This window comes from Scyliorhinus canicula, chromosome 3 (assembly GCF_902713615.1).
Source record: "Scyliorhinus canicula chromosome 3, sScyCan1.1, whole genome shotgun sequence".
Lineage (NCBI taxonomy): Eukaryota > Metazoa > Chordata > Chondrichthyes > Carcharhiniformes > Scyliorhinidae > Scyliorhinus > Scyliorhinus canicula.
Window position 1 is genome coordinate 15,161,407 of NC_052148.1, and position 21,406 is coordinate 15,182,812.

General features: G+C 51.9%; 2 protein-coding genes across 6 annotated transcripts in view; one reads left to right on the forward strand and one right to left on the reverse strand.

The window, feature by feature from the left end:
- Positions 1-16,027, reverse strand: part of ccdc166 (coiled-coil domain containing 166) — an 88,761-nt gene extending 72,734 nt beyond the window's left edge. The window contains exon 1 of one of the 2 annotated variants that reach the window (XM_038793171.1): positions 15,929-16,027. The gene's annotated coding sequence lies outside the window, so the exon portion shown is untranslated. Of the gene's footprint in view, positions 1-15,837; positions 15,857-15,928 lie in introns of those variants that run through there. The other variant, XM_038793172.1, reaches the window with a different exon arrangement.
- The window catches only part of si:dkey-183c6.8 (protein O-GlcNAcase), a 75,639-nt gene continuing 62,500 nt past the window's right edge, over positions 8,268-21,406 (forward strand). For 3 of the 4 annotated variants that reach the window (XM_038793164.1, XM_038793163.1, XM_038793167.1), the window contains exons 1-3: positions 8,268-8,473; positions 11,205-11,256; positions 19,622-19,719. In XM_038793164.1, coding sequence (XP_038649092.1) covers positions 8,443-8,473; positions 11,205-11,256; positions 19,622-19,719 — 181 coding nt within the window. In that variant the 5' untranslated portion in view covers positions 8,268-8,442. The remainder of the gene's footprint in view (positions 8,474-11,204; positions 11,257-19,621; positions 19,720-21,406) is intronic. The other variant, XM_038793165.1, reaches the window with a different exon arrangement.

A 21,406-nucleotide genomic window follows, 5' to 3' on the forward strand; every position in this document is an offset into this window, starting at 1 on the left:
TGGAGGGTCAGCACTCCTGGATTAATGGATGAAATGTGTTTTCCTTGGTTACCAACATTTTTGCCTGTGCAAACAATTTCCCCAAGCTACTCGGTAAGAACCTCTTAATATTCAACCCATCGAGTAGATCTCCACCTTGTTCTGGTGTACATTAGAGAGCCAGGACCTGGTTCAGTTCCTGACTCTGAGGCGTGATTCAGGCGACACCGCTCCGCCGATTCTCCGGTCACCATTGGCACCGGCACGCCGCCAGTTGGCCCCCCCCCAGTGATTCTCCCCACGCAATGGGCCGAGTGCCCGCCCAGTTAGGCAGGGTCCCGCTGGCACCGTTCTGGTATGGTATCACCCGGCAGACCTCAGCGTTCATTGTTGCGGGGGGCGGCCTGGTTGGGGGGTTGAGAGGGGAGATCAGACCCTGCGGGGGGGGGCAGCCTCCACGGTGGCCTGGGCCGCAATCGGCGGTCTACCAATCGGCGGGTGGGCTTAGCCTGGTGGGGACCAATGTTCCTCCGCGCTGGACCCCTGTAGCTCTCCGCCATGTTGCGTTGGGGCCGGCGTAGAGAAGGCAACTAGCTCGCATGCGCGAACTCGTGATGCCCGGTCTGACGCCGGTACCAGCAGCTGGAGAAGCGTGAGGCTCTCCGGTGACGTGCTGGCCTCCTGTGCAGCGCAGGATCGCCGATCCTCGGGGCCAGATGACGCCGTTGTAAAACGCTCCGGCGTTCACGACGGCATCAATACTGAGCTCCAGCTGCCGATAGGGTCGTGAGCACGGCTGGCGCGAGTGTGCGCGTGCGCGCAGGTTACCGTCTCCACGCCAGCCCCAACGCAACATGGCAGAGACCTACAGGGGCCTGGTGCGGAGGAACATAGCCCACCCCCTCCCCGGAATAGCCCATCCGCCGATCGGTCGGCCTCGATCACGGGCTAGGCCACCATGGAGGATCCCCCCCCCAACCAGGCCGCTCCCCGCAGCCAGAACGCGGAGGTCCCGCTGGGTGGGACCACGCGAGATCGACGCCGGCGGGTCTTGGCCGAACTCAGCGGGCACTCAGCAGATTGCGCGGGAGAAGCGCTGGGGGGGGGGGGGGCACGTGGAGCGGCCCCCGACCGGTGCCGCGGGGACCGGAGCCGTGGAATTGGCGGGGGGGGAGGGGGGGGGGCGAACTCCGCAACGCTGCTCCGATCCGGGGCGGGATTGGAAAATTCCGCCCATTATTTCTGCATTTTACTGATAATTCTGAGCTTTGTTTTAGGTGTGGACATCGGGGGCTCTAATACAAAAGGAAAAACTAACTGGTGCGACTTTAAAAGGAGGAATTGGCACAGTACAGGGGCAGAACATTATAGCGGAGGGAAGATCCGGAGAGGAAGGAATTACTGAGCTGATTTGCAGCCTCTCTGTGATGGTATCTGCAGAGCAGACTCCTATCCTCATGCTGCTTCACTACAAACCCCATCCTGGGCAGCAGCTTCTCTCCATCTCCCAACTCCTATTCTTTCCTGTCTCTCGTTTCCCCTCCATCCCTCTGCGTCCTCCTCCGTTTTCCTTCCTTCCCAGTTTCCGCTTCTCCTTTTCTTTCCCATTCTCCCCTAAATCTATCTTTCTCCTACTCCCCTCTCTTTCTCCCTTCCTCCTTCCCTCTGCCTCTCTTCCTCCCTCCAAGTCATCCACCCTCATCCTCTCTCTCCCTCTACCTCCCTCCCTTCTCCCTTCCCCTTTGCTCACTCCTCTCTCACCCTCACCTTCTCTCCCACTCCCACCGCTTTCTCCCACACCGTCCTTCCCCTCTACCTCTTTCCCTCCCTCCCTCACTCCCTCTTACCCTTCCTCTACCCTCTCTCCCTCCCCCTCTCCCCACCTCAATACCTCTCCCTCCTTTCATCTTCCTTTCTTCTCCCTCCCCTTAATTTCCTCTTTCCCTCTCTCTCTCCCTCCCTTCCTTCCTCCCTCTCCGACCCTCTCTCTCCCTCCCTCTCATTTCCTACCTCTCTCTCCCTCCCTCTGTCCCTCCCCTCCCTCTCTTCCTTCCTCCCTCCATGGCCCTCCCTTCCTTCGTCTCCCTCCCTTCATCTCTCCCTTCCCTCCGTTCCCCTTCCTTCCTTTTTCTCCCTCCCTCTCCTCCATTCCCTCCCTCTTTCTCTCCCACTCCCACCCCCGTCGTTGCCCCTTCCTCACAAACTCTCCATCCCCTGCCTCCCCTCTATTTACCTCTTTGATGCGACCATCAATTCACGCAAAACAGAGAGTAGATGTAATCTGAGGCTTTAATCGACTAGAACAGTGCCTGCCTGCAACTGCTCTGCTACTGAGAGCCGCCTACAGGGCTACTGCTCTTTATACCTCCCCTCAAGGGGAGGAGCCAGGGGCGGAGCCCACAAAGGCACCAACATGATACATCACAGGTAATACCTTACGATGGTCCACAGGTGGAGCCCTCATGGGCAAGAGTGTGGTACATTTACATACATGGTGAATGGTTAATGCAATCCGTTCACCACATTCACCCCCTGTTAAAAAAAATGAAGTCCGGCAGGTGTGAAAGGTTCACAAGTTCAGCCTGTCCGGCGCTCGGATCGTGCGCTGTGATCGCCGGAGCTCCGGCATCGCAGCTGGCCCGGGTGTCAAACTCATCCGTGCAGGCATGGGTAGTGAAGTTGCTGGTGTGGGTACCGATGTGCTCTCCGGGAGTGTGTCGTTTGGAGTTTCGTTCCTGTGGGTCGGTGAAGTGGGAATGGGAGGCGGGAGGGGGTGCGGGTGCCATGTAGGGACGGGGGCGCTGGTCAGCGTAGGCTGGGTGGGTTAAGTTGGGGTGGCGGTGGTAGTGGAACCTGCGGGCGCTAGGTCCCGGAGGGAAACCGTATCCTGTCGCCCGTCGGGGTGATCTATGTATGCGTACTGGGGGTTGGTGTGTAGGAGCTGGACCCTCTCAACCAGGGGGTCGGACTTATGGCTCCTGATGTTTTTGCGGAGTAGGACGGGCCCCAGTGTCTTCAGCCAGGACGGAAGCGAGGCCCCGGAGGTGGATTTCCTGGGGAAAACAAACAGGCGGTCATGAGGGGTCTCGCTTGTGGCCGTGCAAAGAAGTGACCTAATGGAATGGAGTGCGTCGGGGAGGACCTCCTGCCAGTGGGAGACTGGGAGATTCCTAGACCGTAGCTCAAGGAGGACGGCCTTCCAGACCGTCGCATTCTCCCTCTCCACCTACCCATTTCCCCGGGGTAATAACTGGTCGTCCTGCTCGAGGCGATGCCCTTACTGAGCAGGTACTGACGCAGCTCGTCGCTCATGAACGACGAGCCCCGGTCACTGTGAACATACATGGGAAAACCAAACAGGGTGAAGATACTATGTAGGGCTTTACTGACGGTGGCGGCGGTCATGTCGGGGCAGGGGATTGTAAAGGGGAAGCGGGAGAATTCGTCAATGACATTGAGGAAATATGTGTTGCGGTTATTGGAGGAGAGGGGCCCTTTGAAATCGATACTGAGGCGTTCAAAGGGCCGGGATGCCTTTACCAAGTGGGCCTTAGCCGGTCGATAGAAGTGCGGCTTGCACTCAGCGCAGATCGGGCAATCCCTGGTCATGGCCCTGACCTCCTCAGTGCAGTCGTGCAGGTTGCGGGTCTTGACGTAGTGGAGAAGCCGGGTGACCTCTGGTGGCAGAGGTCAGTGTGGATAGCCCGGAGTTCGTCATCTTGCGGGCTGGCGCTTGTGCCGCGGGACAGGGCATCTGTGGGCTCGTTCAGCTTCCCAGGACGATATACTGTATCGTAATTATAGGTGGAGAGTTCGATCCTCCACCTCAAGATCTTATCATTCTTGATTTTGCCCTGCTGCGTATTATCGAACATGAAGGCGACCGATCGTTGGTCGGTGACGAGGGTAAACCTCCTACCAGCGTGGTAGTGCCTCCAGTGCCGCACAGCTTTCACGATGCCTTGGGCTTCTTTTTTGACCGAGGAGTGTCGAATTTCAGAGGCGGTGAGGGTACGGGAAAAAAATGCTACTGGCCTGCCTGCCTGATTGAGGGTAGCAGCGAGGGTGACCTCTGACGCGTCGCTCTCCACCTGGAAGGGGAAGGACTTGTCCACCGCGCGCATTGTGGCTTTGGTGATGCCCGCCTTGATGCAGCTGAAGGCTTGGCGGGCTTCGGCGACCAGTGAAAAGGTGGTGGCCTTGATTAGTGGGCGGGCTTTGTCCGCATAGTTGGGGACCCATTCGGCGTAATAGAAAAAGAACCCGAGGCGCCTTTTCAGGGCTTTGGGGCAGTTGGGAAGGGAAGTTGCATACGATCGGAGTCGGGTCCTGGGACCCTGTTTTCCATGACGTAGCCGAGGATGGCTGGTCTGGTTGTGCGGAAAACACATTTCTCCTTGTTGTCAGTGAGGTTAAGGGTTTGGGCGGTCTGGGGAAATCTCTGGAGGTTGGCACCATGGTCTTGCTGATCATGGCCGCAGATGGTGACGTTGTTCAAGTACGTAAACGTGGCCTGCTGTGCGTACTGTTCCACCATTCGGTCCATGGTTCTTTGAAAGACCGAGACCCTGTTTGTGACGCCGAAGGAGATCTGGAGGAAGTAGAAGAGGCGGCCATTTGCCTCAAAGACCGTGTAGTGGCGATCCTCCGGGCAGATTGGGAGCTGGTGGTACGCAGACCTAAGATCCACCATGGAGAACACCCGGTAGTGTGCGATCTGGTTAACCATGTCTGTGATCCGGGGAAGGGGGTACGCATCAAGGTGCGTGCACCGGTTTATGGTTTGGCTGCAATCCCCGGTCCTGACGACCACCACCTGAGCTCACCAGAGGCTATTGCTGGCCTCGATGATCCCCTCCCGCACGAGCCGCTGGGCCTCGGACCGGATAAAAGTCCTGTCCTGAATGCTATACCGCCTGCTTCTGGTGGCGACTGGCTTACAGTCGGCGGTGAGATTTGCGAAGAGCGGGGGAGGGTCGACTTTTAGTGTCGCAAGGCTACATACAGTGAGTGGGGGTAGGGGCCCGCCTAATTTCAGAGTTCGGCTCTTGAGGTCACACTGCAAATCCAGTCCCAACAGGAGAGGAGCAGGGCGGTCGGGGAGTACATATAGCTTAAAATTGGCGTATTCGGCGCCCTGTATTGCTAGGGTTGCGGTAGTGCACCCCCGGATCTGCACCGAGTGCGACCCAGAAGCGAGGGAGATGGTTTGGTGTGCTGGGAAGATTGGGAGCGAGCAGCGTCTTACCATGTTGGGGTGAATAAAGCTCTCTGTGCTCCCGGAATCGAACAGGCAAGGTGTTTCGTGTCCATTTACCCAGACGGTCATCATGGAGCTCCGGAGGTGTTTGGGCCGTGACTGGTCCAGGGTGACCGCGCTGTGCTGCGGGTAGCCGGCGTGGTCGGAGATGCTGGGGTGGTCCCAAGATGGCTTGGGTCAGTCGCACGTGTCGGGTGGCGAGGAAGATAGCGTCCAAGTTGGCGGCCCCCACGAATGACACGTGGTGGGCCGCATGGGCGAGGATGGCCAAGATGGCGGCCGCGGTGAGTCACACACGTTGTGCCGGCTTGGACATGGCTGGCCCCACGGACAGCACGAGGCCGATGACGCGTCCGGGGTCGGAGCCGGCAGGCAAGCTGCTACACTGCGGGATCTGCAGACCGTGAGTCTGAGGGTCAGGCCTGCGATTTTGAGCGTTTGGACCTGGCCAGGCAAACCTGAGCAAAATGTCCTTTTTTCCCACAGTCGCTGCAGTTTGCGTTCCGGGCCGGGCAGTGATGCCTCGGGTGCTGATGGTGGCCGCAGAAATAGCAGGGTAGCTCCCCCCTGGTTGGGCAGGCAGCCGCGCGGCACAGGCCTGGGGTACTCTTTGGTCGGGGGCCCACGAGGGGGGTCACATGGTCAGACTGGAACGCGTTGAGGCTTTGGAACGCTACTTCTAGGGAGGAGGCTAGCTTTACCGCCTCTTCCAGGTCCAGGGCACCTTTCTCGAGTAGGCGCTGTCTCACGTAGTTGCACCTGATTCCAGCCACGTAGGCGTCACGGACTGCAAGGTCCATATGTTGAGTGGCCGTAATGGCCTGGTAGTTGCAACTTCGCGCAAGGACTTTGAGGTCGTGTAGGTACTCCTCCAGCGATTCCCCGGGAATTGGCAGCGAGTAGTGAGGAGATGCTGCGCGTACGCCTCATTCCCGGGTCTTACGTATAGGCGCTTCAGCATCACGAGGGCGTCTGCGTAAGTGGAGGCTTCCTCGAGTTGTACAGAGATTTGATGGCTCACCCGGGCATGGAGGAGGCTCAGCTTCTGATCGTCAGTGACGGAAGGTGAGGAGGAGGCGGCGAGGTAGGCCTCGAAACAGCTGAGCCAGTGCAAAAAAATCTCTTTGGCCTCCCCGGCCTGTGGGTCGAGTTCCAGTCGGTCAGGTTTGAGGGCCGATTCCATTGTGGTGTTGCAGTCGATTAAATTGATGCGACCATCAATTCACGCGAAACAGAGAGTAGATGTAAACTATGGCTTTAATCGACTAGAACAGTGCCTGCCTGCGACTGCTCTGCTACTGAGAGCCGCCTACAGGGCTACTGCTCTTTATACCTCCCCTCAAGGGGAGGAGCCAGGGGCAGAGCCCACAAAGGCACTAACATGATACATCACAGGTAATACCTTACAATAGTCCATAGGTGGAGCCCTCATGGGCAACAGCGTGATACAGTTACATATATGGTGAATGGTTACTGCAATACATTTAACACACTCTTTACCCCTCCTTCCCCTCCCTCCACTCTCCCCCTCCCTCTCTTTCACCCTCCGGCCTCCCTCTCCCTCCCCCTCTCCGTCTTCCTCCCTCTTGCCTTCCTCCCCTTCGCTCTTCCTCCCTCCCCCTTCATCTCTCCCCTCTCCCTCCCCACCTCTCTCCCTTCCATTGCCCTCCCTCTGCCTCCCTCTCTCCCTTCCCCCTCCGCCTTTCTCTCTCCCTCCCTCCACCCATCCTTCTATTCCCTCTCCCTCATCCTCTCCCTCCCCCCACTCCTATCCCTTCCATCCGCACCCTCCATCCCATCTCTCCCCATTCTCTCCCTACCACTCCCTGCTTCCCATTCCCTGCTCTCCCATTCTCCTCTTCCCTCTGCCCCTTTTCTTTCTCTCCCCTCCAGCCTCCCTCTCGCTCCCTCCTTCCCTTCCTACCTCCCATTTCCCTCCCTTCCCCCCTCTCTCTCCTTTCCTCCCTCCCTCTCCCTCCACCTTCTTACCCCCTCTCCTCCTGCTCTTAACCCCTCCCCCTCCCTACTGCTGCCACCCTCTCTCCCAAACGTCTCCCTCCATCCCCCCCATCGCCTTTTCTCTCTCCCCCTCCCTTCCTCCCTCCCTCCCTCTCTTCCTTGCCCCTTTCCCTCCCTCCCTCTTCCTGCCATTCTCTCCCCCTCTCTACCATTCCCTCCCCCTCCCTTCCTCTCTCTCCCTCCCCCTCCCTCCCTCCCCCTCCCTCCCTCCCTCCCACTCCCTCCTCTCTCCCTTCCTTCCTCCCTCCCTCTCTTCCTTGCCCCTTTCCCTCCCTCCCTCTTCCTGCCATTCTCTCCCCCTCTCTACCATTCCCTCCCCCTCTCTACCATTCCCTCCCCCTCCCCCTCCCTTCCTCTCTCCCTCCCCCTCCCTCCCTCCCCCGTTCCTCCCTCCCCCTCCCCCGTCCCCCCCTTCCACTCCCTCCCTCCCCCCTTCCTCCCACTCCCTCCCTCCCCCTCTTCCTCCCTTCCTCCTCCCCTTTCTCCCCCTCTCCCTCCCCCCCTTCCTCCCCCTCTCCCTCCCCCCTTCCTCCCACTCCCTCCCTCCCCCTCTTCCTCCCTTCCTCCTCCCCCTCTCCCTCCCTCTCCCTCCCTTCCTCCCTCTCTTCCTCCCTCTCCCTCCCTCCCCCCTCCCTCCCTCTCTCTCCCTCCCTCCCTCCCTCCCTCCCCCTCCCTCCCTCCCTCCCTCCCTCCCTCCCTCCCTCCCTCCCTCTCCCTCTCTCCCTCCCTCTCCCTCTCTCCCTCCCTCTCTCCCTCTCTCCCTCCCTTCCTCCCTCTCTCCCTCCCTTCCTCCCTCTCTCTCCCTCCCTTCCTCCCTCTCCCTCCCTCCCTTCCTCCCTCTCTCTCCCTCCCTTCCTCCCTCTCTCTCCCTCCCTTCCTCCCTCTCTTCCTTGCCCCTATCCCTCTCTCCCCCTCTCTACCATTCCCTCCCCCTCCCTCTCTCCCTCTGTTCCTGTCCCCCTCTCTCCCTCCCCTCCCTTTCTCACTCCCTCCCTCTCTCACTCCCTCCCCCCTCTCTTTCCCTTTCTCCCTCCCTCTCACTCACTCTCCCTTCCTCTCTCTCCCTTACTTCTTTCCCTCCTTCTGCCTTTCTCTCTCTCCCTCTCTCTCTCCCCACTTCCCTTTCCTGCAATAAAAACCATTGCTTATTGGGAGACTGAGGTGCCAGGAGACGGGTGGAGAAGATGTTGCCTTTTATCTGCGGGATTGTGGAAGGTCAGTGACAGTTGACAGCACTCTCTCTGCTCTCTCCATCTCCCGAGTATGTGCAGCGATTTGCCCTCGCCACGCTGTACCAAGCTGCCAGCTGCATTGAGATATTAGTCAACAAGCAAATTGAAAAGCAGCAAAGACTGGACTGCGAGTACAGCTCTTTTTTAAATTAGGCAGTGCGGCCTTTACGCTGACAGCAGAATTGCTCCGTCCTCTAATTTCCTCAGCATTGAAGTTTAACCCCCTGAACACCAGCTGCGAACAAATCCTGAGAGGAAAATCTTAACACCAACCAGAAAATGATTATTTTTTTGTGATTCTTCTTTGAATGCTGAAGAGTTATAAAAAATATCAGAGATGGGGAAGGCCTGATAGTGAGGTTTGACGGTGGTCTTGTGAGAAAACCTCCAGAAATGCCTCCAACCCAAAGTTTGGCAACCCCCTGGCCTGACCGGGCGGAGGAGGGGAAGGATTTGATGGGACTATAAAAGGATGACCTGTTCTTGGCATTGTAGCCAGGGTGACGCTATTGCTATGCAGTTGGCAGCAGGCCATTTGGCAAATGGGTGAGAGAGGATCCCACTTGACGGGTTCTTCATTTTCACAGGGTTGGAAGGGGCAGACGGTGTCCTTCGAAGATTGATTAACCATAAGACTATATGACACAGGAGCAGAATTAGGCCACTCGACCCATCGAGTCTGCTCCGCCATTCAATCACGTCTGATATTTTTCTCATCCCCATTCTCCTGCCTTCTCCCCATAACCCCTGATCTGCTTATTAATCAAGAACCTGTCTATCTCTGTCTTAAATACACTCAGTGATCTGGCCTCCACAGGCTGAGTAAGCCATTCAGTTCAAGGGCAAATAGGGATCACATGCACAGTGGTTAGCACTGTTGCTTCACAGTGCCAGGGTCGATTCCCGGCTCGCGTCACTGTCTGTGTGGAGTCTGCACGTTCTCCCCGTGTCTGTGTGGGTTCCCTCTGGGTGCTCCGGTTTCCTCCCACAAGTCCCGAAAGAGGTGCTTGTTAGGTGAATTGGACATTCTGAATTTTCCCTCCGCGTACCCCAACAGGTGCCGGTATGTGGCGGCTAGGGGCTTTTCACAGTAACTTCATTGCAGTGTTAATGTAAACCTACTTGTGACAGTAAAGATTATGAAGATTATTAAAAATAATAAATAATTTAGATGCACTGGTCTCCCTGCCTGCAGGAGGAATGGGTGGGGCCCCTTTCTCTGAATCAGAAGCTCTGGTTTCGAGCCCCACTCAGGAGAAGGTGCCCCTTACAAAGTGGATGAACAGGTTGAGTATAAACCTCTAAATTCTTCCAACACATACCGATGGCAGGCAGGATGTCAGAGCGACTGCTGCTCAGCCCTGTGAACATTGGAGCTTCTATTGTCACTGTCACTGGTTTAGCTCACTGGGCTAAATCGCTGGCTGTTAAAGCAGACCAAGGCAGGCCAGCAGCACGGTTCGATTCCCGTACCAGCCTCCCCGAACAGGCGCCGGAATGTGGCGACTAGGGGCTTTTCACAGTAACTTCATTGAAGCCTACTCGTGACAATAAGCGATTTTCATTCATTCATTCATTCCAGACTACACCGTGCATGGAAAAGTGCATGTTGCCACGGCAACCCGGACTGTGACCCCCACCATCATCGCAAGCACTCTGCTTTATTTCTGCACGGGACAGAAGTGAAAAGTAGGGAAGTTTTGCTGCACCTGGACTTTAGTCCACACTTTGAAGAACGGCAGGCGATAATGGTCGGCAGTTTATAAAAAGGATATCGAGGCTCTGGGGAGGGGGCTGCCAAACTTCACCAGAGTGAAACCGGAAATGTGAGGGTGCACCGATCAGGAAAGAATTGACAGGCCGGGGAGTTTTTCTTCTGAAAAAGGCGGCTGAAGGGCGACCCACCAGAGATCTTTAAAACGATAAACGGTTTTGATGAGTGGCTGGAGACCCCTTGTGGGGAAGAGCAGGACTCGAGACAGCCGATATAAAATGGTCACCAAGAAATCGAATAGGGAATTCAGGAGAAGCTTCTTCACCCAGGGAGTGGGGGGAATGTGGAACCTGTTACAAGAGAGAGAGTGGTTGAATAGTATTGCTGTATTTAAGGGGAAGCTGGACAAGCTTATGAGGGAGAAGACATGATGATAAATTGAGGTGGGGAACGACAGGAGGAGGCCTGAGTGGAGCATAAATGCTAGCAGACGCTGGTTTGGCCGAATGGCCTGTTTTAAAAAAAATTTTGAGGATCCAATTTTTTTTTTTCCTATTAAGGGGCAATTTAGCGTGGCCAATCCACCTGCCCTGCCCATCTTTGGGCTGTGGGGGCGAAACCCACGCAAACAGGAGGAGAATGTGCAAACTCCACACGGACAGTGACCCAGAGCCAGGATCGAACCTGGGACCTCGGTGCCGTGAGGCAGCAGTGCTAACCACCGCACCACCGTGCCGCCCTCAATGGCCTGTTTCTGCTCCATGGATCCTGTGTAATTCTATGTTAAATAATAAACGGGAAACACTGCCCCATTTCAGTGGATCAGTTTGTCTCCAATGCTGGTTGATTGAATTCAGTTTCACAAGTTTCAGTGGTGGGAAGAGAGTGGATTGACCAGCGCTGTAACTGTTGGACTGCCTGTTAACCCCTGCTGTCACTGGGATATGTGGCTCGTGGTCAATTACTGACGGGTTCCTGTATGTGTATGTTCTTTCCCTAGGTTTCTATGGCAGGCCATGGTCGATGGAACAGAGGATGGTGCTGTTCAAGTGGTAATGTAGACAAAATGTAGACTGTTGACATTTGCACTGCCAAGGATTTGGGAGAACGAGCATGCATTCAGCCCTGACCAAACCCTGGGGAGAGGTTTTAGCAGACGCCATTTTACCTCAAATCTCTTGTTCTCCAATTGCAGTATCCTTTTGGTGTGACCCAATTGGTCCAGAGGAAAGAAGCTGGTCCTGGGAAATGGGTTTGGTTCACTGCTTTGTTGATCCACTCAATCTTTTGGGTTGAACCCCAGCCATAGGAATTTAAAGGAAAATGATTCTCGTTTGTTAAACTGGAGGGTGTTAAAGGAACGAGTACTTTTGCACTGATTCAACTGTGGCTCGTCAAAGCTCTCCCCAAACAGTGAATTGCCTTGAAATGTTGCCAGATATGTCTCGCATCTCGTGCACAGTAAGATCCACAGTAAGAGACGAGAGGAAGACTTGCACTAAAATACCTTCATTCCCCACCCAATGCCTACCTCACAAAGTGCTTTTGAAGCATTGTGTGGGATACAGAGCAGCCAGTTTGAGCACTGCAAACCCCCACAAACAGTAATGCAATACTGGCCAGGTAATCTATTTCGTGTGACTTCAATTGAGGGAGAGGCATTGGCCACGACATCAGGGCGACTGATGGGCCATCAATAATAGACAGAGAGAGTTATAGAACTAAATTGTGGCTGTAATACACTGAGATGTGTGCCTGCCTGCAGCTGATCCCACATTGGGGGCAGGGCCACAGATCAGCCAACTATATACAAAGCCCGAGGGGCGGAGCCACAGGCGGAGCCAACAGAAGCAACAACAACAACAACAGTAAGTAACAATGGAACAAACAATAACAGTGAATATATATATACAGCAGTGAGTAACGGTGGAACGTGGTTCACTACAGCGACCTCCCCATCTCTTCTTCAAAATAGCGCCACGCGATCTTTTATATCCACTGATGGATCCTCGGTTTGACATCTTATCTGACAGACAGCACTTCCGGCAATGCAGCACTTCCTGCAGTACTGCACTGATGTGCCAGCCTGGATTTTTGGCTCATGCCATGGAGTGGAACTCGAACCCAGAACTTTATGACTCAGAGGCCAGAGAGCTGCCAACTGAACCAAGGCTGACAGGTTTAGCTGGGCATCTTTTGGGGATGACTTTTGAGGGGTGAATGTTGACCAGGACATTAAAAGAACTCTTCAAAGAGTGCCACAGGACTGTCAACATTCACCTGATGAGGTAGACAGGGCCTCGTTTTCACTGGCCGGTGCTGATGGGGAGTTTAAGGACAGTATTAACTGTCGATCGCAGGGGCAGGTGTTTTACCAACTCAATTTGGAGGGGAAAGGAGGCTGTCGGTTATCTCTTCAATAGATGAGGTCGGCAACTTGATTTGGAAGAGCTATTTTTGGCAACAGCTGTTTCTTTTTGCAGACGGGCCTAGTTTCCTGAGTGCTTTGATGACATCAGAGAGGAATTTTCCCTCCTACCTGAAGTGAGATATACTGTGGTTATATCATCAACTGGTAGCTTTGTCACCTCTAGTCTCAGTGGTCGACCTATCCTTGTACTCTTTGTAAACTTCACTTCAGCTTATCTAAATCTATGCTGTCCCATATTCTAGTAACTCACACAAAGTCCAGTTTCATCTATTACCCCTGTGCTCACTGATCTACATTGACTTCCACTTAGTAAACGCCTCAATTGACAAATTCTCATTCCTGTTTCCACACGTCTCCCTGACCCCGCTCCTCTCCATCTCAGCAATCTCCTCCAGCTCTGAGATTTCTGCACTCTTCCCAATCTGTTCCCATCCCCGATTAACTGACGGCTGTGTCTTCAGCTGCTGGAGCCTTAGGCTCAGGAATTCTCTCCCCGAACCGGGGCAGCACGGTAGCATTGTGGATAGCACAATTGCTTCACAGCTCCAGGGTCCCAGGTTCAATTCCAGCTTGGGTCACTGTCTGTGAGGAGTCTGCACACCCTCCCCGTGTGTGCGTGGGTTTCCTCCGGGTGCTCTGGTTTCCTCCCACAGTCCAAAGATGTGCAGGTTAGGTGGATTGGCCATGCTAAATTGCCCGTAGTGTCCAAAATTGCCCTTAGTGTTAGGTGGGGTTACTGGGTTATGGGGATAGGGTGGAGGTGTTGACCTTAGGTAGGGTGCTCTTTCCAAGAGCCGGTGCAGACTTGATGGGCCGAATGGCCTCCTTCTGCACTGTAAATTCTATGATAATGATAAAAAAATCTCTCTGTCGCTCAACCTTTCTCTCTCTTTCCTTCCTTGCTCCCCCTTGTTCCACCTCACCCCCTCTTCTCTCCCCCTCCCCCCCTTAGCCTCTCCCCCCCCCATCTCCCCTCTCTGTCCATTTGGGCCTGTGGTCAGCATCGGTTTTGATTGATAGGGATGCTTTAATATATTAGAAATACTACATTAATGCAAGTAGTTATTGTTGTAGTTGCTTTGTGGAGAGGAGCCATGAAGAATTCCAGCAGGAATCACTGACACTGGGTCCCAGAAGACAAACTTTGGTCCTGTCTTAATATGCCACCTTGATGATTTTCCGGATTCCTTCCGATTGCTGGAAAAAGAGACAAGTTGCCGATCGTTTTCATCTTGCACTAATCTAGACAAGTGCAAGAATGCAAAATTTCAAAGGATCAGAGAACAGGCCTCAGCATATGAATTTATTTCAGAAAATTAATTGGAGTTGAAGATATATCAAATTTTCTAGAAGGGTTACGGTACCGGACCAGACCAGACCCCAATTTACATTAGGAAACCGAACGAGGCACCCCAATAATTTTTCAACTTGTAAAACTATAAGGAGTGATTCCACTGACAAATAGGGATTTTGAATATTAAAACAAATTTTATAATTAACACAGGATTAATCACATGAACATCACAGAAAATAAGTTCAACAAGTGTTAAATAAAAGGAAACATTTCAACTACTAACTTAGACCTTCTCCACTTCCAATTAAGCAAAGCCCATTATATGTCAAAAGCCACTTGTAAATAAAGTAGACAAACACAGGGATACTTGCTGTACTATTATGTACAATTGAGAGACCCTTTCAGGAATAGCCTGCAAATACTTTGGTCTTTGTCAGGCTCCTGCTCAATCTGACAACATTTGACAAAACTGTTGCTCAATTTAAAAACTCCAAGTAGACTGCCAAACCTATACCAAACGTCAAAACTCCAGACAGACCTGGTCCCTCCCATTAATAACATCATCTTTATCCCATTCAGTTCCCACAACCTGCTTACCAAAGTCTAAACACAATGTCTCAAATTATCCACTGTCCAGGGAATCTCCAGTAATCTTAACTCCAATCGGCATCCCCTTGTAAACAAGTACATGGTTGGAATGAATGATTCTCTCACTTTTATGACATATTAATTGCATCTTTTGCTGATATGCCACCTGCCTGTATGTTAAATCAAGATTTTTTAAAAAATTACTGCAACAGTATATATATCTTAATTCAGGCTTTCAATAACATTAGCCTTAATTCAGGCTTTCAATAACATGCAATCTATATAGAAATTTCCTACATTCATCACAGAAGTGAAAAACACAGTGACCTGTTTTCGGCAAACAGAAGCAATATTTTCAAGCATTGCGCCAATTTGTATTACCTGGAAGATATAAACAAGGAACAGGAGTAGGCCGATTCAGCCCTTCGGACCTGCTTTGCCATTTACTAAGATTATGGCAGATCTGATAGTAACCACAAATCTGCATTTTGCCTACCCTCGAAAACCTACCACTGCCTTACTTAACAAGAATCTATTCAGCCCTTCCTTAAAACTAATCAGGAGACTCTGCTTCCACTGCCTTTTCCATCAGATTACAAATACAAATGTAAGAACACAGCCTAGAGTTCCCCATTGCTTTCTCCATGGCAGCAGGGGCTGGTTTAGCACACTGGGCTAAATTGCTAGCTTTGAAAGCAGCGCGGTTCAATTCCCGTACCAGCCTCCCCGAACAGGCGACTAGGGGCTTTTCACAGTAACTTCATTTGAAGCCTACTTGTGGCAATAAACTCTATGTTCTATGTCTTTTTTCAGCAAGATTCAAGTCCTATACTACTAAATGACCTGAATCACTAAATGAAACTAAATCACTAGTGGTTTAGGGTCTTATCATAGAATTTACAGTGCAGAAGGAGGCCATTCGGCCCATCGAGTCTGCATCAGCTCTTGGAAAGAGCACCCTACCGAAGGTCAACACCGCCACCCTATCCCAATAACCCAGTAACCCCACCCAACCCTAAGGGCAATTTTGGACACTAAGGGCGATTTATCGCGGCCAATCCACCTAACCTGCACAGCTTTTGGCTGTGGGAGGAAACCGGAGCACCCGGAGGAAACCCACGCACACACGGGGAGAATATGCAGACTCCGCACAGACAGTGACCCAAGCCAGGAATCGAACCTGGGACCTGGTGCTGTGAAGCCATTGTGCTATCCACTATGCTACCGTGCTGACCCTCAGTGTGGAACTATCAGACAAATATATAACCCAAAGGCCAGACCTCCACTGCCAGACCTGTACAATTGATGAGGAATACAAACCCTTGGAGTTGAAGACTGATTGGTGGCCCATTACGCAGCAATTATAGCAAAAGAACAAAAATAAAATCAGCCATGAAAATTTGATTCTGACCGTTCTGCTAGAATGGAGAAATACTGCCTTAAGGTTGTCTTGCGTCATTTATTTGCAAACTTCCCTGCTTCATTGTAAAACCTTGTTGCAGAGAAGGAGGGTTGATTAGAGCCGTGGCCTAGTTCTGAAAATAGAACTGATCTCTCAACCCTAATTGTATTGTTCTCAAATTAGAATTAATCAATCATCAGTAGTAATCCTGAAGCTGCCATCGACAACCTTTTTAAAATTCTGATTGGGTTAGATACAGAGTAAAACTCCCTCTACACTGTCCCCATCAAACACTCCCAGGACAGGTACAGCACGGGGTTAGATACAGAGTAAAGCTCCCTCTACATTGTCCCCATCAAACACTCCCAGGACAGGTACAGCATGGGTTAGATACAGAGTAAAGCTCCCTCTACACTGTCCCATCAAACACTCCCGGGACAGGTACAGCACTGGGTTAGATACAGAGTAAAGATCCCTCTACACTGTCCCCATCAAACACTCCCAGGACAGGTACAGCACGGGGTTAGATACAGAGTAAAACTCCCTCTACACTGTCCCCATTAAACACTCCCAGGACAGGTACAGCACAGGGTTAGATACAGAGTAAAGCTCCCTCTACACTGTCTCCATCAAACACTCCCAGGACAGGTACAGCACGGGGTTAGATACAGAGTAAAGATCCCTCTACACTGTTCCCATCAAACACTCCCAGGACAGGTACAGCACGGGGTTAGATACAGAGTAACGATCCCTCTACACTGTTCCCATCAAACACTCCCAGGACAGGTACAGCACTGGGTTAGATACAGAGTAAAGCTCCCTCTACACTGTTCCCATCAAACACTCCCAGGACAGGTAGAGCACGGGGTTAGATACAGAGTAAAGCTCCCTCTGCACTGTCCCCATCAAACACTCCCAGGACTGGTACAGCACAGGGTTAGATACAGAGTAAAGATCCCTCTACACTTTTCCCATCAAACACTCCCAGGACAGGTACAGCACGGGGTTAGATACAGAGTAAAGCTCCCTCTACACTGTTCCCATCAACACTCCCAGGACAGGTACAGCACGGGGTCAGATACAGAATAAAGCTCCCTCTCGACTGGAGTTTTAGGGGCTAGTTTAGCACACTGGGCTAAATCGCTGGCTTTTAAGGCAGACGAAGGCAGGCCAGCAGCATGGTTCAATTCTCGTGCCAGGCTCCCCGGAATGTCACAGTAACTTCATTGAAGCCTACTCGTGACAATAAACGATTTTCATTTCATTTTCCCACGTGTTTTGGGGTTCAATATTCTGTGAAATCTCCAATCCGTAACTCTGGTGAAGAAAATAATTTTATTGATGCTACATTTATTAAAATATCTTCACACCATTCAGTATTACAGATGGGTCTATTCTTCAATGCAGTCAGATATCGCTGCCATCGCTGGTGGTGATGACACAGGCACTGTGACTGTGAATGTGGTGAATGTGGTAATTGTGGTGGGAGCAAGCACAGCCTTTCAATATTCCCCTCCTCATGCTCTTTCTTCAGAGTCCAACTCTCACATCGCACTGGTGACTGTCAGCGTAGATTCCGTGCTGAATTTCCTGGAGTGGGGGTCATACCCACAACCTGCTCCCAGCCCTGACCCCAAACAGTGACACACTCCTGTGGGTGTCGTGTTAAGCACACTGAGATAACACGGGCTGCAACTGGATGCAGCTATGACTGAAATAGACTCCAGATCTTGAAGCTAGTTCAATTCGATTTTTTGAACCTGTCACACAGTTAGCTCAGCTCTCTGTGAGTTCGACTCTCTGCTAACCTAAGTGTGATCTCTCTGACTGAACCAGACTAGCTCTTAGCCACGTGCTGTATGCGTTACGTGATATATACACCGGATTCACTCTGTAGATGTCCCCAGTAGAAAGAGGCGGAGTGTGAGTGCCTCGTGCCATTTATAGTGGGAAACCACCCCCAAGTGCTCTGCCCTCTGATTGGTTATGTCCTGTTCTCTGTGTTCATTAGCTGCCTGTCTGTATCTCATTATGTGCATGTCTGCATATCATGACATCTCCCCTTTTGAAATGTTTTACTGCAGCCTATGTGAAAGTATTTACATGTGTAGGCCGAAAAACTAGCGTATTTACATGAGATGGCAGATAGGAAGATATGTATGTATGAAAACAGGAGTCTAGTGTGCAAAAACAGAACATAGCAAACAAAACAAATGTTCATAATTCCAGTCTCTGGGGCTTGCATCTGATCCTGGTTGACCGTCGGAGAGTTGGTGGTGGGGATGACAGCGCCCTGATGGGCGGGATTGCAGCCAGACTGGTGGTGCAGACCTGCACATGGCTGCATAGTGTCCAGGCTTCCCGCAATTTAAACAGCGTCTGCCTCTTGCAGGGCAGTGTTTCTTTAAGTGGGTGGTGCCACAGTTCGGGCACGTCATGACGTTGTTACGCTCCGTGCGTCCTTGCACCTGCGCAGTGTGGTGATCGGCCGCTTCATTATCCCATTTGCATCGCGCATGCATGGGGCTCCGGGAAGAGCGCGCAAAATGGCCGCTTACACCAAGGCTGAGGTGCTGCATCCGGGCGATGGCCTGCACACTCTCTGCCTCGTGGGAGGCAAGTTTCTCAGTTTCAGCCGATTTGTATTGGGAATACCGATTGTTGGCGTGCTCATGCACTGTGCATGTTTCAATCGCGACTGGCAGGGTCATATGCTTGATTTTTAAAAGCTGCTCTCTCAGAGGATCAGAGTGAACGCCAAAAACAATTTGATCTCTGATCATGGAGTCAGCAATATCACCAAAGTTGCAGGATAGCACCAGTAGACGGAGATTAGTTAGGAAGGAGTTGAAAGATGCGTCTTTACCTTGTAGGCATTGTTTAAATATATAGCGCTTGAAGATTTCATTGGTGTCCACTTCACGATGACTATCAAACTTGTCCAGGATGGTCTGAAACTTTGTCTTGTCCTGGCCTTCGGTGAAGTTAAACGAGTTAAAGATTTGGACGGCTTGATCCACCACAGTTGAGAGGAGAAGCGCGATCTTTCTAGTATCAGACCCACCCTCGAGGTCTGAGGCTTCGATGTACAGCAGAAACGTTTGATTGAAAGTTCGCCAGTTGGCACTGAGATTGCCGGAGGTCCGCAGCAGTTGAGGAGCCTGGATCTTCTCCATGGTGCCGGGATGCATTTGCTGGTCGTCACAGAATAGATTGAGGTAAACCACCCAAGGATAGCAGTCTACTGGTACCATGTTGTGTTAAGCACACTGAGATAACACGGGCTGCAACTGGATGCAGCTATGACTGAAATAGACTCCAGACCTTGAAGTTCGTTCAATTTGATTTATTGAACCTGTCACACAGTTAGCACAGTTCTCTGTGAGTTCGACTCTCTGTGTGATCTCTCTGACTGAACCAGACTAAAAGCCACGTGCTGTATGTGTGATATATTATCCGGACTCACTCTGTAGATGTCCCTAGTGGAAAGAGGTGGAGTGTGAGTGCCTTGTGCCATTTATAGTGGGAAACCACCCCCAAGTGTTCTGCCTGCTGATTGGTTATGCCCTGTTCTCTGTGCTCATTAGTTGTCTGTATCTCATTATGTGCATGTCTGCATCTCATGGCACAGGGTGTATGTGACTGGCGATGCTATCCGACTACCTCCCAGCTGCTAACAGACTTGTCTTTGCCTTATCTCAGGATGCAGAGCTGGGGGCTAAACGTTTACATGTATGGCCCAAAGGATGACCTGAAGCACAGGCTGTTATGGAGGGAGACGTACTCAGCGGAGGAGTCAGGTAAGGAACGAGCCTGACACGGGGGAAGGGTGGCGGGACATTGGGAAACTCCGGAGCAGTGAGCCCTTGTTCGTGTTGAGAAGTTGATTGGCAGTTTGTACTTTTCTAATCCTAAAATCGGTCTGTTTTCTCGATGGGTACCATTATCTCGTGTTATCTCTAATGGGTGGGATTCTCCATCCCACATTTCTGCCTCATCCCGCCGGAGGGATGCTCCGTTACGCCAGCCAGTCAATGAGGTTTCCTATTGTGGGGCAGCCCCACGCCGTCTGGAAACCCCCGGGCTGCTGGCAAAACGGAGCATCCCGCCAGCGGGGAATCCCGCCCATCATGTGTCTGTCCTTCTCTCTCTGCAGCCTTTAATTATTTAAGGATTGTGTCAGGGAGTTGGCTTATTTTTTGTTGTCTCAACCACGTTTGCTTGAAGGATGTTTGAAAACAAAAAAAGATGCAGAAAATGTCCGAATGACAGAAAAGAACGTGTATTTAGATAGCACGTTTGTCACAGGAATTTGGCCCCTCGCGCCTGCTCCACCATTCGATAAGGACATGGATGTGGTTTCAACTCCACTTTCTAGTCTGTCCCCTCATAACCCTCGACTCCCTTTGTCAGTCGAAAGAGTACCTTGCATCTATACTGTGACCCAGCCGGCATCGCCCTCTGGGGTTGAAAATCAATATCTCTTCACCTCAGTCTGAAGTGGGAGATCCCTCATTTATAAACGGGGTCCCCTAGTTTTCGACTCCCCCACAAGTGGGAACGTCCGCTCAGCATCCACACTGCCATCGGTCTAAACTCTAGTGGGTATAGGCCCAACCTGCTCAACCTTTCCTCACAGTGTTGTGTTATGTACTCTGGGATAACACAGGCTGCAACTCGATGCAGCTTTGACCAAAAGATACTCCAGACTTTGAAGTAAGTTCAATGTGATTTATTGAACCATTAGCACAGTTCTCTATGAGTTCAACTCTCCTGCTAATCTTGCTATAAGAACTCAGTCTAACTAACCAGTCTGCTCTAAGCCACGTGGTGGGTGTGATGCTTCTGATCTGCCCCTGTCCTACTCTCAAGTAGCGCCTGTGAAAAGGGTCAGAGTATGTGCACCCTGTCCTTATATATGGGTTGTGTAATGCCCTGCTTGTGGTCGTGTCACCTCTGGGTGTCTTGACTGCCCATTGGTCGTGTCCCATTCTATGTGTTCATTAGCTGTATGTCTGCATGTCATGACATCTCTGGTGCTCCCTCTAGTGTTTACTTAGTCGCAGTGTATTTACATTAACCCCTTGTGTATTTACAGTGAAGCATATCACCCCACACAGGTTACCCCTTCATCCCAGGAATCAGTGGAATTAACTTTCTTTGAACTGCTTCACTTGCGATTATATCGTTTCTTACAAAGGGACCAAAACTGTACACAGTGCTCCAGATGTGACATCACTGAAGCCCAGTACAGCTGTACAAACACGACTCTGCTTTTATACTCCATTCCCCTTGCAAAGTAGCAACAAAGCTGTTTTAAGGAGCAGGTCGAATCTGACACCAAGTCAGTGGGTAAGGGATGGGCACCACGGACCAGATTCATCAGAATGATACCCGGCTTGAAGGTCGAATTTGACGCTAACCCAACAATAGAGGCGTTCGGGGAGGTCACCGAAAGCGTGGTCAGAGGGGCAGCGACTGAAAGGA